General features: G+C 39.4%; 1 protein-coding gene across 7 annotated transcripts in view; it reads right to left on the bottom strand.

The window, feature by feature from the left end:
• Positions 1-15,521, bottom strand: part of LOC114906524 (lysine-specific demethylase 6A-like) — a 167,344-nt gene that overhangs the window by 137,930 nt on the left and 13,893 nt on the right. For all 7 annotated transcript variants that reach the window (XR_003796444.1, XR_003796445.1, XM_029241351.1 and 4 more), the window contains exon 3: positions 4,295-4,403. Coding sequence is in view for 5 of the 7 variants with exons in the window: in XM_029241351.1 (XP_029097184.1) it covers positions 4,295-4,403 (109 nt within the window). In the remaining 2 variants the exon portion in view is untranslated. The remainder of the gene's footprint in view (positions 1-4,294; positions 4,404-15,521) is intronic.

Below are 15,521 nucleotides of genomic sequence, written 5' to 3'. Positions count from 1 at the left end.
CGTGAGAGATTAATATAAGCAACCATATGCCAATAAAATGGACAACATGGAAGAAATGGAAAAATTCTTAGAAAACCACAACCTTCCAAAACTGAACCAAAAGAAATAGAAAATGTAAACACACCAATCACAAGCACTGAAATTGAAACTGATTAAAAGTCTTCCAACAAACAAAAGCCCAGGACCAGATGGCTTAACAGACGAATTCTATCAAACATTTGCAGAACAGCTAACAACTTTCCTCCTCAAACTCTTCCAAAATATAGCAGAGGGAGGAACACCCGAAAACTCATTGTACAAAGCCACCAACACCCTGATACCAAAACCCGACAAAGATGTCACAAAAACAGAAAATATAGGCCAATATCACTGACGAACATAGATGCAAAAATCCTCGATAAAATACGAGCAAACAGAATCCAAAAACACATTAAAAGGATTATACACCATGATCAAGTGGGGTTTATCCCAGGAATGCAAGGATTCTTCAATATATGCAAATCAATCAATGTGATACACCATATTAACAAACTGAAAGATGAAAATCATATGATCATCTCAATAGATGCAGAAAAAGCTTTTGACAAAATTCAAAACCCATTTATGATAAAAGTTCACCAGAAAGTAGCCATAGAGAACCTACCTCAACATAATAAAGGCCATATGTGACAAACCGACAGGCAACATAGTTCTCAGTAGTGAAAAACTGAAACCATTTCCTCTAAGATCAGGAACAAGAAAAGGTTGCCCACTCTCACCATTATTATTCAACAAACTTTTGGAAGTTTTAGCCACAGCAATCAGAGAAGAAAAAGTACAAAAAGGAATCCAAATCGGAAAAGTAGAGGTAAAATTGTCACTGTTCACAGATGACATAATACTATATACAAAGATGATCCTAAAGATGCTACCAGAAAACTACTAGAGCTCATCCATGAATTTGGTAAACTAGCAGGATACAAAATTGATGCAGAGAATTCTCTTGCATTCCTATACACTAATGATGAAAAATCTGAAAGAGAATTAAGGAAACACTCCCATTTACCACTGCAACAAAAAGAATAAAATACCTAGGAATAAACCTACCTAAAGAAACAAACTGCAGGGCTTCCCTGGTGGTGCAATGGTTGAGAGTCCGCCTGCCGATGTAGGGGACACGAGTTCGTGCCCGCTCCAGGAAGATCCCACATGCCGTGGAGCGGCTGCGTCCGTGAGCCATGGCCGCTGGGCCTGCGCGTCCGGAGCCTGTGCTCCACAACGGGAGAGGCCACAACAGTGAGAGGCCTGCGTATCGCAAAAAAAAAAAAAAGAAACAAACTGCATACAGTTTTCTGTATGCATAAAACTATAAGACCCTGATGAAAGAAATTAAAGATCATACAAACAAATGAAGCGATATACCATGTTCCTGGATAGGAAGAATCAACATTGTGAAAATGACTATACTACCCAAAGCAACCTACCGATTCAATGCAATCCCTATCAAACTACCAGTGGCATTTTTCACAGAACTAGAACAAAAAATTTCACAATTTGTATGGAAACACAAAAGACCCCAAATAGCCAAAAAAATCTTGAGAAAGACAAACGGAGCCGGAGGAATCAGGTTCCCTGACTTCAGATTATACTACAAAGATACAGTAATGAAGACAGTATGGTACTGGCACAAAAACAGAAATACAGATCAATAGAACAGTGTTGAAAGCCCAGAGATAAAACCACGCAATTATGTTCTCCTTACCTTTGAAAAAGGAGGCAAGAGTATACAATGGAGAAAAGACAGTCTCTTCAATAAGTGGTGCTGGGAAAACTGGACAACTACATGTAAAACAATTAAATTAGAACACTTCCTAACACCATTCAAAAAGTAAACTCAAAATGAATTAAAGACCTAAATATAAGGCCAAACACTGTAAAACTCTTAAGAGGAAAACAAAGACAGAACACTATGACGTAAATCACAGCAAGGTCCTTTTTGACCCATCTCCTAGAGAAATGGACATTAAAACAAAAATAAACAAGTGGGACCTAATGAAACTTAAAGTTGTGCACAGCAACGGAAACCACTCCATTGCCAACAAAATGAAAAGAATTCTCAGAATGGGAGAAAATATTTGCATATGAAGCAACTGACAAAGGACTAATCTCCAAAATATAGAAGCAGCTCATGCAGCTCAATAACAAAAAAACAAAAAACCCAATTCATAAATAGGTGGAAGACCTAAATAGACGTTTTTTCAAAGAACATATACAGATTGCCAACAAACACATGAAAAGATGCTCAACATCAGTAATTATTAGAGAATGCAAATCAACCCTACAATGAGGTATAACCTCACACTGGTTATAATGGCCATCATCAAAAAATCTACAAATAGGGGCTTCCCCGGTGGCGCTGTGGTTGAGAGTCTGCCTGCCGATGCAGGGGACACGGGTTCGTGCCCCGGTCCGGGAAGATCCCACATGCCGCGGAGCGGCTGGGCCTGTGAGCCATGGCCGCTGAGCCTGCGCGTCCGGAGCCTGTGCTCTGCAACAGGAGAGGCCACAACAGTGAGAGGCCCACGTACCGCAAAAAAAAAAAAAAAATCTACAAACAGTAAATGCAGGAGAGGGTGTGGAGAAAAGGGAACACTCTTGCACTGTGGGTGGGAATGTAAATTGATATAGCCACTATGGAGAACAGTATGGAGGTTCCTTAGAAAACTAAAAATAGAACTAACATACGACCCAGCAATCACACTATAGGGCATATACCCTGAGAACACCATAATTCAAAAAGGGTCATGTACCACAATGTTCACCGCACACCTACAGCATGTGCTCCACAATGAGAGAAGTCACCACAATGAGAAGCCCACGCACCGCAAGTAAGAGTAGCCCCCCCTCTTTCCACAACTAGAGAAAGCCCGTGCACAGCCAAAAAACAACAAAAAATAAAGAAAGAAAATATATGTTATCCGTATTTAAAAAAAACAAAAAAAAATCAGTAATCTTTTGATGTTCCGACTACCTGTTCTTTGCTGCAGAAACTCCTATACACCTGGGCTCCCCACCTTTTCTCTGTGGAGCAATCTCTCAGAGTTATCTGAGATGCTGTGTCCCAGGCTTAAGTCCTCAGTTTCTTCAACCAAATAAAACATAACTTTCAACGTTTTGGTTGTACATTTTTTCAGTCAACAGCTCAAATTTAGAGAAGATTATCAGTATTACCATCCAATGCCATGAATAAATGTCAGATTTTCAAATATTTCCTAACTTAAATGGAAAATTTTTTAAAACTCAAGAACAAAAATGAGAAATGCTGTTTGTGTTTTAGAACAATAAAAAGTATATTTGGCCTAAGGTCTCGTGATAGAGAGCTCCTAAAATACTTGGAATGTCCTGAGTGAAGAGTGGCTCTTAAGAGCCACTTTTGATTCACTTAATGCTAATGAGATGACTTAACAGCGAGCCCTTAGGTATCCTCAGGATGAGGCAGGTAGGTGGGAGAAAGCCTGCAGATTAAGCTCAATAATAAATTCCTGGAAACTGAGATTTGATGCATCCAATTCCTCAGGGAAATAAGTTCCTGAGCTCAGGAAACTTCCAGACCTTATCTATGTACCTCTTCATTTAGCTGTTCATTTGTATCCTTTACAATATCCCTTATAGTAAATTGGTAAATGTTTCCCTGAGCTCTATGAGTCACTTTAACAAATAATTCAAATTCAAGGAGGGGGTTTGGGAAACTCTGATTTACAGCTGGATCATCACTAGGACACGTGACAACCCTGACACAACTGGCTTCTAAAGAGGGGCAGTCACATGGGACTGAGTCCTTTACCTGTGGGATCTGTTTTACCTCCAGATAAATAGTGTCAAAATTGAGTAAAATTTATAGGAGAACAGTGACAACTGGAAAATTGCTTGATGGTGTTGGAAAACACGCGAGGGTTACTCTTCCGAAAAGTTCCACATTTGTATTTATAGATGAAAATATCAAATGACATCTCTTTCTGTGATAAGGTTTTAAACACAGGTTTTCACAAAGGCAAGCACAGCAGCAACGCACGTGTATGTTGTTATGAATTTTACAGAATGATCAAATTTATTGAATATTTACATGGAATTACATAAAATTTTCACATTTCCATCTACTCTATTTTGTTTCTCATTGCTTGTTTTATTTGAGCTTAGAAGAAACTAAACAACAGTTCTAAGTGCCTTGATAAAAAGTAAAAGAAGTAAAAGCAATTACATTTTTATATGAGACAAACATAAATTAAGCAGAAATTTTAAAATAGAAAAAGATTACCTTTTGGATAATCTTCCAATAAGAGGTTGAAGTGACCTAACTGACAAAAGAATTCAGACTCCATTTTTCCTTCAGCTTTTAAGATTAAAGATTCGTAGCAGCGAACAGCCTAGAAATGAAAAATATAAGTATTAAGAAAAAGGTAAAATCCTAACTGTATCCTTTCTGAGAATGCATATACACCCCATGAGATTACCTGAGAAATCAAAACAATCAGTGTCAGCTCTACCACAGACACAGGACTCAATTTTTCTCATAAATTAGAAGAAACAGCTTTCTAATTACATATTAATGGAGCCCTGCTGATGATCAAAGTGCTCTCCCTTATGAAAAAAAGGGGACTAAAACCTGCCAAATAAGATAACTTAGGAGCTCCCTTTGATTTTTGTTCACATAACAAAACTACTCTCAAACAAACACAAAGAACTTTCTTGAATTTAGGGAGCTAATAACTATATGTGATTTTTGAACATTTGAAATGTAGCAAGTCCAAATTGAGATGAGCTGTAATTGTAAACTATACAACAGATTACAAAGACTGCACACAAAAGAGTAAAATATTCACTAACAATTTTATGTTAACCATTAAATAAAATATATTATTTAATTTCATGTTTCTTTTTACTATTTCTAATACAGTTGTTATAAAATTTAAAAATCACAAAAGACATTAAAATTTTGTGCTTCACAACATGTCTATTGAACCAAGTTGCTCAACAGTAGCTACCGTCAGTACTAATCAGCTATCTTTGCAAAGAAACGCTAGCTTTTAGACCACCATACACAATTTAGTGTATTCTTTCTGGAATATATGTCAATTGTTTTCTTACTAATGCTCCTCATATATTTCAAACATACTAACTTGAATATTATCCCACCCCAATACCTACAGACACCTTTCACACTTTTATAAGAGAAAAAAGTAACACTTAAAGAATCCCTCTTTTTTTTTAACTTCAAAAGTCTGCAAAATAAGAAATGATTTATTAAAAACATCATAAAGAACAGTGTTCTGCAAAGTTGTCACTAATGATGGGAAACTTTTTCATGTATTAAGATATGGAGGGGAGTTCCCTGGTGGTCTAGTGGTTAGGTTTCCACACTTTCACTGCCATGTCCCGGGTTCAATCCCTTGTCAGGGAACTGAGATCCTGCAAAGTTGAGTGGCATAGACAAAAAAAAAAAAGATATGGGGAAGTCATTCTGGCTTTTAGATGGTTCGGCCTAAACTTTGTGTGAACTAAAACAGCCTGACCTACTACCTATCAAACACACATAGCACATCTGGTTTAACCATTAACATAAAGAACTTTATGTTCAAAGATAAGGATAAAAAACTCCCTTCTTACACTGTCCATATTAACACTCCTTGGAAGAAAAGGTTCACTTCCCAAGGTCATGCTGTCCAGCTGTATCCATCCCTTTTGAAATCTGGAAGGAATGTAACCCTGTCATGTTTGATATATGTTCCGTGTTCTGATACGGTGTAAGACTGTGCTGAAAACCATGCTTCAAGGAACAGTTCCTCAGACCTACTGAGAGGCTACCCTGGCACCTGTGCTAGAGTTCTCAGTTTGGCTTGAATAAAACTCTTTTCTAGGGCTTCCCTGGTGGCGCAGTGGTTGAGAGTCCGCCTGCCGATGCGGGGGACACGGGTTCGTGCCCCGGTCCGGGAAGATCCCACATGCCGCGGAGCGTCTGGGCCCGTGAGCCATGGCCGCTGAGCCTGCGCGTCCGGAGCCTGTGCTCCGCAGTGGGAGAGGCCACAACAGTGAGAGGCCCGCGTACCGCAAAAAAAAAAAACAAACAAAACAAAAGTATACTATACATAATTAGCTATTTAAAACAAAACTCAAGCAAATTTCCATCCTTTTTGTCTGTCTGACCTTAAACATGTACATGGTTTGTTGGTGGTAAAAAATGATGCTGACAGAATAAAATATCAAAGCAGATGAAGGTGAACAAGGTGACAGCAGTGGTTTTACAAGAAGAATGGAGTTGCGGGTAGGGACTTGCTTCTTTCCAAGGGGCATGTGGCAAAGTGTGGAGATATTCTGATTAACCTCCTACAATGCACAGACAGGTCAGCTTCCCACAATCCAATCAAAAATGTCACCAGTGATGGTGAACAGACAGCAGAGTGAGCCTGGACTCTGAAACATTCCCTGGTAATTCAGCGGGTATGACTCCGTGCTCCCAATGCAGGGGGGGTGGGTTCGATTCCTGGTCAGGTAACTAGATCCTGCATGAATGCAGCAACTAAGAGTTCATCTGCTGCAACTAAGAAGTAGGCATGCCACAACTAAGACCCAAAGTATGCAAAATGAATAAATAAACATTAAAAAAAGAAAGAAAATACAGGATACTGGCCCCAGAGAGCTGAGGTGCACATGAAAAGAATGAATCCAGTGAGCGCAGTGTATGTATTTTCTGAAAGCGCTGAATTCCTTAACTTGGGATATCTGGTTTTCTTTAATTAACAGTAACCTTTTGATGTTCCAGCTACCCGTGTTACCAAGTCGAAGCTCGCTCTGCTGGCCAGATGACAGGCCAATAAAACGGGAGACCAGGTGTTGAGGCAAGGAATACAACTTTATTCGGAAAGCCAGCAGACCAAGATGGCAGACTAGAGTCCTCAAAAAACCATCTTGTCAGGGTCTGTTTGCCAGCTTCTTTTATAGAACAGAGAAGGGAAGGACATGAGGAAGTAAAGTAAAAAGGCCATTAGTATTGCCTGGCTTGGCCAGCATGGGGAGGGAATGTATTATTAATTTCTTCTTTTCTGTAGCCATTCACAGGTGCGCAGGGTCAGACTGTCTCCCTATAAACTGAACAAAGGCACTTTAGTTTAACATTCAGGCAGAGAGGCAGGGTTCCCTGAGGCAGGCCATTATGTATGATTATGTTAAAAAAGTAACAAAAAGCAAAGGTTAATGTCAAAGAAATATCCGAAATAGAGTCTGATTTTGCTCTTCCCTGTTACAATTCCCCAATGTCAATGTCCATTCCACAATATTGTGGAAAAAGGGGTGACAACCGTTTTAACTGCTTCATCAGATGGATCTTTCTGAAAGTGCCCACCATTGGTGCCAGTTGTTCCAAATGTTGGGATTTGTCTTCTTTTGTTCCTCTTTGGAAAATGTCTACTTAATCAATATTCACAACCTGGAAGTTGAGATTTATGTTTTATTCAGCAGGAATATTTTTAGGACTTCAAACCCAGGAGGCAGCATCTCAAGTTATGAAATTTAGCACTTTTCTACGTATGGGAATATGCAAGAGTCTGGGCTCACTGAAATCATTCCTTTGATATACACCTCAGCTATCTGGGGCTTGTATCCTATATTTTCACATCCTGAGTTTCCTCACAGCTCAACTGAGGGAATGGCTTCAGTCTGATGGCTGCTAGATGGCAGGTATTCTTCCTGAGTTTCCTCAGGGTTCATGGGCTCACGATGGAGGGCTGCAATCGCTGATGACTGATATGGCAGGGAGCATTCCATTCCTCAGATCTTCCCCGCTTGGTTAGGAATTTGACCAATATTTGGAAGACATTTCATGACGAAATTCTGTCCCACAACTGGCAGGCTCATCCAAGGTCATGCAAAAATTGTTGATATGCCACTCCAGGTGCTAATTTTCGGATTAGGCCCTATCAATATTTAAAGATTCTCTGGATCCTCTAAATAGTCTAAAATGATCCAGGAGATATTTTCCCTTGTTGCTTCTTCCCATACCTAGAAATCACACTATTACAATTATTTTACATTGTAAATGTAATCTATTTAAGCTATTTCCTCAAGATGTTAGCCATCATCTATTTTGTATGGAGGCCTGGTTACACACTACATACTGTAAGAGACAACAATCTTATAAAATAAACAAGATAAAAGTAATGCAGCTAGGGACTTTCCCTTAAGGTGCAGTGGATAAGAATCCACCTGCCAATGCAGGGGACACAGGTTCGAGCTCTGGTCCAGGAAGATCCCACATGCCGCAGAGCAATTAAGACTGTGCACCACAACTACTGAGCCCATGAGCCACAACTACTGAAGCCCGCGCGCCTACAGCCCATGTGCTCCACAAGAGAAGCCACCACAATGAGAAGCCCGCACACCACAACGAAGAGTAGAGCCCCCCTCCTCGCTGCAAGTAGAGAAAGTCTGCACAAAAAAAAATAAATAAAGCAACTAGTAACATTAATAAAGTCATAGTGCATCAGGGAGACACAAACCACAAACAATTTGGAAACAAAGAACAAATTAAAGCAATGATTAGCATAACTAGTTGTAATCCAGTTCCAATAAAATATCAAGTCAGGAGAGCCAGCTGGAGAGGCCAAATTCTGGCAGGATCAGGTAGAGAAAAAGATAAATGTTTAATCTTTGTTCACAAAGAAATACTTTATAAGAGGAAATGTTTTCTGGAAAATAAAGATTAAAGTTAGTATATTTCTCAAAGTCATAAAGTTATACATCATATTCATCAGTTCATTTATTCCCATGTAATTAATTCCCATTAATGTGGATAAAATTATCAGGTTTCCTACTAGTTTTGTCATTTGTTAGCCAGTCCAGTGGTATTATCTAAAGGCTATAAGACACTTTTATATGTTAAAGTTTCCTTTTTACCAGTCTTCTTGAACATGTGGCAGTTTTTTGCAAAGCATTACCTTAGATGCCTATGAATGATGAAGGTCTTAAAGAGGCAAGGTTAAAAATGATTATAATTTTTCTTGGCAAAGAAGTTTATCCAAATTGCTGTAACTTACAACATTTTAAGATAAAGATTAAAATTATAACATTATACCAGAACATATATTAATTTCAGGAACTTTACATAATTTCTAGAAGGTCTATATTAGTGACATTTACCATACAGTATAACCTATGAAGATTTATTACTCATTTGACAATTCTTCCCATGTAATTTAACATACTGAACAAACCTATCTTTCTTTGGGATGTTACAGGAGCCCTTTGAAGCATACTAAAGTTAGCCAGAGGCCGAAAGAACTTCATTAGAATCTGATTTAGGAAGTTTTGTCAAAAAACAAAAACAAAGAAATTTTATATATGTATATATATATAAAAAGGGTCTAGAACACTCAGTCAGATAGGATCATAGGTCACTGAGAAACAATAGTTACTTAGCAACAGTAAAACATTTCAAAGGCAAATACAGAACTAATCACTTCAAAGGTAAAGAAACTTAAAACCTGTTATCAAAGGCAGTTCAACATTTTAAGAAAACTTGTCCTCTTAACAGAGAGAAAAGCCAAATTCAAGTTTTGCATCAGCTTACTTTTAAAAATTCATTTACTCAATTACGTTAATCTCAGCCTGACCATGCATAAAACTCCTTTTACTCAAAACATATACCTCGCTTACATACTCTACACTGAAATGTTTTATTATTTTCAGTAGCTTTAAATATATATTTAAATTAGAATCCCCAACTCTTAAAAATCTTACTTTCCAGTGAAGACCAAGAGGCAAGTAACAGTTACCGAAATCTGGAGAGACTTTTAGATCATTTTCAGAACATAATTATTCCTATAGAGTTTACCTAAAGGCTCTTATCTCGTTTACATTTACTTTCGTTAAATCACATCAAGCGATTTTTCTTGCTGACAAATCTGCAACAGATATAACAAGATTTCATTTAAGTTCTATTAAACCTAGGTGCACTGAAAGTATTATACTTGATGCCTCTAAAGACATGTCTATATTAATTGCATCAACAAACGTAAACATCAATACCAGGTATTAATTTAATACTAAATATTTCCTAGTTCACATGAACCTGAAACTCATTTAGCTTAATTTCTCTTGTATTTAGAATTGTTTGGTTTGTAAGCGCTTACTTTCCTTTAAGCCAGTTTAACAGAGCTCATCCACAAATCAACGTCAACAACGTAATCCAAAGACAAAGACACATTCAAACATACAAACGAACAGACAGACCTCATAGTTCTCATTTCAGAATTTCAGCCCTGAGTCAGGTAATGCAATGTAAAACCCATCAATTTACAAAAGACGTTGCATTAAAGCTGGGTTTCTGGTAGATGGAACAAATCAAGCTTACTTGTTAAATCTTTTTGTTTACAGAAAAGACACTTAGGATTTCTATTTACCCTTCACAAGTCAATTTCTAAATTACTTTACCTTCTTTTCAAAATTTGCATTTTAAAAAGATGGCAGAGATGAGAGTTCCTGAGAAGACCAGATAGGGTATTTCCATCTCAAAGACACAGACAAGTTTCTTCTAGGAAGATTCTGTTTCCTTCTCTGGGGTTTCCATGAGTAGCATGTATACGCTTAAAGCATGCTCCGGTGGGACTCTGATGTCAAGCTGTCCTGGTGAAAAAGTGACTTAAGCGTTTAATTTACAAAGGAAATCTCTTCTCAAAAAGGGGGATTGGACACTCTGGCATATACAAGAAGCTGTATTTCAGGGTGAGGTCTCCTAGTTGGCATTCTAGAGGTTGTAAGAATGAACGGTTTTGTACTTCTCCAGAAACTCCTATGACTGGGATAGACTGAGGTGTTTTCTGTGCCACCTTGGTGTTTGTGTTTATCACAGATCATGTGGCACCCTTATCTGTTAGAAAGTCAATCAAATTGTTCCCCGCTGTCAAAGTTACCCAGAGCTCCTGTGGGGAAATTAGAATTGGACACCTCAAGTCTAAGGGAGTCCCCTGGCCTCCTAACAGGATATCAGTGCAAGGGAGATTGTCCTGCTACAGAAGTAGATCCTGGTCCAAACTGGGTGCCCTGTCGGGTCTTTGACGGTGATACTAAACGATGTCCCTGTGCCTTGGCGGTTATCACAGAAACTTCTGTTTGATCCCCATGGGTAGGGGAAACAGGAGGCGGTGAAAGGAGTGAATATGTTGGCAGCATGGGGGAGCAGCTGGAAGAACTGCCAGTGCAGGCTTCTTGGCCAGTGGAGGAGCTGGATAGGCCAGAGGGGGGTTTGGGTTTTGGAGTAACATGTTCCCACTCTCATTTCCTCCCTCTTTGCCCTGTAGAACAGGTTCCCCCTTGGATTTCCTTTCAGATTACTACACCATAAGGTGGCAGCCCTCTGAGTCCTTTTCCTCCTGGTGCAATGGCTTCTACAACATATGGAATCTCATCCTTTCCCTGCTCTTTTGCAAAATACTTTTAACTGTGAGATCAGATAATAATTGAGTAAGTCACTCAGGGGCCATCGCCCTTCTGATCCTAACATATATTGGGGTCCACACCCTATTATGATAGTATATCAGGTCTTTCTTAGGCATAGGCTCATGGCTATGTTTTGCCCATTTATCTACTATACACCCCAAAGGGCTTCCCTTCAGGATAGATGGAGTAGTTCCCATTTTTATAAGTTTGATAACACCAAAACACAGAAGACGCAGACAAATTCCAACACAAAAAGCACAAATTCCAATAGTGATGCACACAAAACCAAAACCAACGGCACCAGTTCCAAGTCAGGTAGAGTCCAAGAGCAACTCCCCTCTCCAACAGGATACCCCAACCAAATTGGCTTGTCCCATAAAAGAAACACCCAAATTGAGGGGGGAACCTGTTCCCTGTATGCACACCGGAGCGACTTACCCTCCAGATGCGAGTCCATCGACTCGCAGAAGTTTGCCGATTCCTTGCTCCAACTGCCAAGGGCTGGGGTAGCCAGTGCTGCTTCAGGGAATTTTGAAGAGAAGATCCTCAGGACACATGGTCCCGGCAGCTGCTAGGGACTTGCCCCAATATCGCCTGACCAGGACCAGTTAGCCACAGGCAGCGAGGCTCCTGGCTGGCTAAGCCAAATTTGTTACAGGCCAATAAATCAGGAGACAAGGTGTTGAGCCAAAGAATGCGACTTTATTTGGAAAGCCGGCAGACCAAGAACATGGAGAACTAGGGTCCCTGAAACACCATCTTACTGGACTCTGTTTGCCAGTTTCTTTTACAGAACAGAGATGCGGAGGAAGTGAGAAAGTAAAGTAAAAGCTCATTGGTTTTGCCTGGCTTGGCCAGCATCGGGAAGGGATGTGTTAATTTCTTCTTTTCTGCAGCCATTCACAGGTGGGCAGGGTCAGAGTGTCTCCCCGTGAACTGAACAAAGGCACTTCAACATTCAGGCAGAGGGGCAGGGTTCCCTTAGGCAGGCCATTAGTATGATTATATTAGCAAAAGCAACGAAAAGCAAAGGTTAAAGTCAATGAAACAGATGCAAAGTGGAGTCTGATTTTGCTCTTCCCTGCTACACCTGCTCTTTGTTGCAAAACATCTGGCTCCCCACTCGCCTCCTCAAGCAGTTCTCTCAGGGCTACTTGAGATGCTGCTTCCCAGGCCTGAAGTCCTAAAAATTCCCACTGAATAAAACATAACTCTCAACTTTTAGGTTGTGAGTATTTTTTAAACCAACAAAACTAAAGCTTAAATTCTAACAACATTTGCCCGACTCTCTTTTGTCAAGCCCCTTCAAGAATATGCGTGTACCTTTAACTTAAAATTTCCCCAATTCTGCAGTCACTGCTTTGGGAAAGATCCCAGGTATTCTCCTTACTTGCTGCAAGTAATAAACCCTTCCATCAGTCTTTGGCTTTGTTGCGCCTTTTGGCTTGATATCCACCAAGAGGCAAACCCAGTTTTCAGGTAACACTTTCATTTCAAAATAAAGACTATAACCAAGATAAAGAGAGTAATTTAATAATGATGAAAAGATCTGATACCAGGAGGACATAACAGTCCTGAACTTCCATGCAACTAAAAATGGTGCCCAAAATACACGGAGCAAAAGAAAAAGAAATATGAGGTGAATCAGAAAAGCCAACAATTATAGCCAGACAATATAACATCTTTCTGTCTAAATGATGGACTGAAAAAGACCACCCTCCAAAAAAAGGAATTGTTAAGACTTGAAAATACTGTCAACCAACTTGACCTAATTCATATCCATTGACCACTCCACCCAGCAACAGTAATACACATTCCTCTCCAGTGCAGGCAAAACATGGACCAAAAAAGATCATAAAATAAATTTCAATACATGTAAAAGAATTCAATTCATATGAAGAATATTCTCTAACAACAAAGGAATTAAATTAAAAACCAGTAATGATGAAACAAAATTACTTTAAAGGTAAGAAAAATTTAACATAAAATCTTCTCTGCCACTAGAGCCAATACCCCTTCCCCTTTAATGTGCTTGTGCATCTATACTATATGTTAACTAGATCCCCTTAGAGGCACAGGGATACCTGCTCACCAAAAAGAAAGGAATTTTCTCCTGGCACTAGCAAGTAATTTCTTGGGTAATACACTTTCCTCAATCCTGTAAAGGGTTACAATAACCCACTACTTGCATTGTTGGGCTATGTAAACTGTCAAAATGTTACTCTGATGTATAACTTTTGTCATGAAAACTTAGATAACTGTGCCTTGACTTCTATCAGGTGAAATGATCCTAAGAGCTTTCTGAAAGACTGTCTCCCAAGTTATAATCCTCAGGTTGCCTTGAAGATTTTCCTTTTCTTTCTTAGACTACTAATTTTTTTGTTGACATTACATAAAGGTTTCTGGAAACACCATAATATTTGGAGACTGAATGGCAAATTTATAAATAACCTGGGTCAAAAAAGAAATCAAAAGGAAAATTAGACAGTATTTTAAATTGCATGAAAATGAAAACAGAGCATATTTAGGAATAAGCTTAACCAATCCATTGGAAAAGGAGTAATCCTTTCAACAAATGGTGCTGGGACAATTGAAAATCCATTTATTGGGGACTTCCCTGGGGGTCCAATGGTTAAGAATGAAACTGAGCAGGGCCCTGTGGGGTTCCTTGGTACGGGCAACAAGGAGGCCTTTTTGTCCCCCGTTTCTTGTAGGCAAGACTCCAGCCTCGAGACCTCCCATGAGTCCCAAAGGGCAGATTCAAACAGTTGCTAATCAAGGGAGGAGCAGCCAAGAAACCACCTGAGGCAAGATTAAAGGGACCAAAAAAGCTCATCAAAATTATATCACCTGAGACCCTGCACATACCCTAAACTTCTCAGCAACTCCACCCTTGGGAAGCATTATCATAAAACGCCTCAACAAATTCTGGGTTTGAGACACATAGTTTTTCGAGGCAAGAGCGTGCTGTGTCCCCCTTTGCCTGGCAAAGTAACAAAACTATCCTTTTCTACTTCATCCAAAACTCTGTCTCTGAGATTTGATTCAGCACCAGTGAACAAGAGGCTGAGCTTTCGGTATCAAGACTCTGCCTGCCAATGCAGGGGGTGCAGGTTTGATCCCTGTCGGGGAGCTAAGATCCCACATGCCTCAGGGCCAAAAAAACCAGAGTATTGGGATTTCCCTGGTGGTGCAATGGTTAAGAATCCGTCTACCAATGCAGGGGACACGGGTTCGAGTACTGGTCCGGGAAGACCCCACATGCCAAGGAGCAACTAAGCCCATGCACTGCAACTACTGAGCCTGCGCTCTAGAGCCTGCGAGCCACAACTACTGAGCCCATGCACCACAACTACTGAAGCCCGGGAGCCCTAGAGCCCGTACTCTGCAACAAGAGAAGCCACTGCAATGAGAAGCCCTCACACAATGTCTTCCACCCACACTACAACCAGAGAAAGGCCACACGTGGCAATGAAGCCCCAGCGCAGTCCAAAAAACAAAAACTAAAACATAAAACAGAAACAACGCTGCAACAAATTCAATAAAGACTTTAAAAATGGTCCACATCATCAAAATAAAAAAAAAAATTTTAAAAAGAAAATCCATTTATTAAAAATGAGAATTTTGACATACTACATGCATAAAATTACTAACAGATCACACATCTAGGTAAAATATAAAATAAGACATTCATGAGAAAACAAAGACAACCTCTTTTACCTTAACTTAGGTAAAGACATCCTTAATAAAGCAAGAAAAGCACAATCCACAGAATAAAAAAGACAAAGTGAACTTTATGAAAACTGCAAACTTCTGCTCTTCAAAACACACTAATATAAGGAGAACAAATACACAAAATGGGAGAGATGTTTTACAGATTACTTATCAGATAAAGAATCCAAACCAAAATATATGTATTTTTTTAACTCCTAAATCTGAGTAAAAAAAAAAGTAACTTTCAAAAATGGAAAGACTTGAACAAGCACTTCAAAGAACATATACAGAGAAGCAAGCAATAAGATGCTCAAGTTTTCCAAAGAATAAACTACTGACAG

This window comes from Monodon monoceros, unplaced genomic scaffold (assembly GCF_005190385.1).
Source record: "Monodon monoceros isolate NGI ecotype Baffin Bay Population unplaced genomic scaffold, NGI_Narwhal_1 Super_Scaffold_22, whole genome shotgun sequence".
Classification (NCBI taxonomy): domain Eukaryota; kingdom Metazoa; phylum Chordata; class Mammalia; order Artiodactyla; family Monodontidae; genus Monodon; species Monodon monoceros.
Note: the sequence above shows the minus strand (reverse complement) of the source record. Positions and strands in the feature narration are given on the sequence as shown.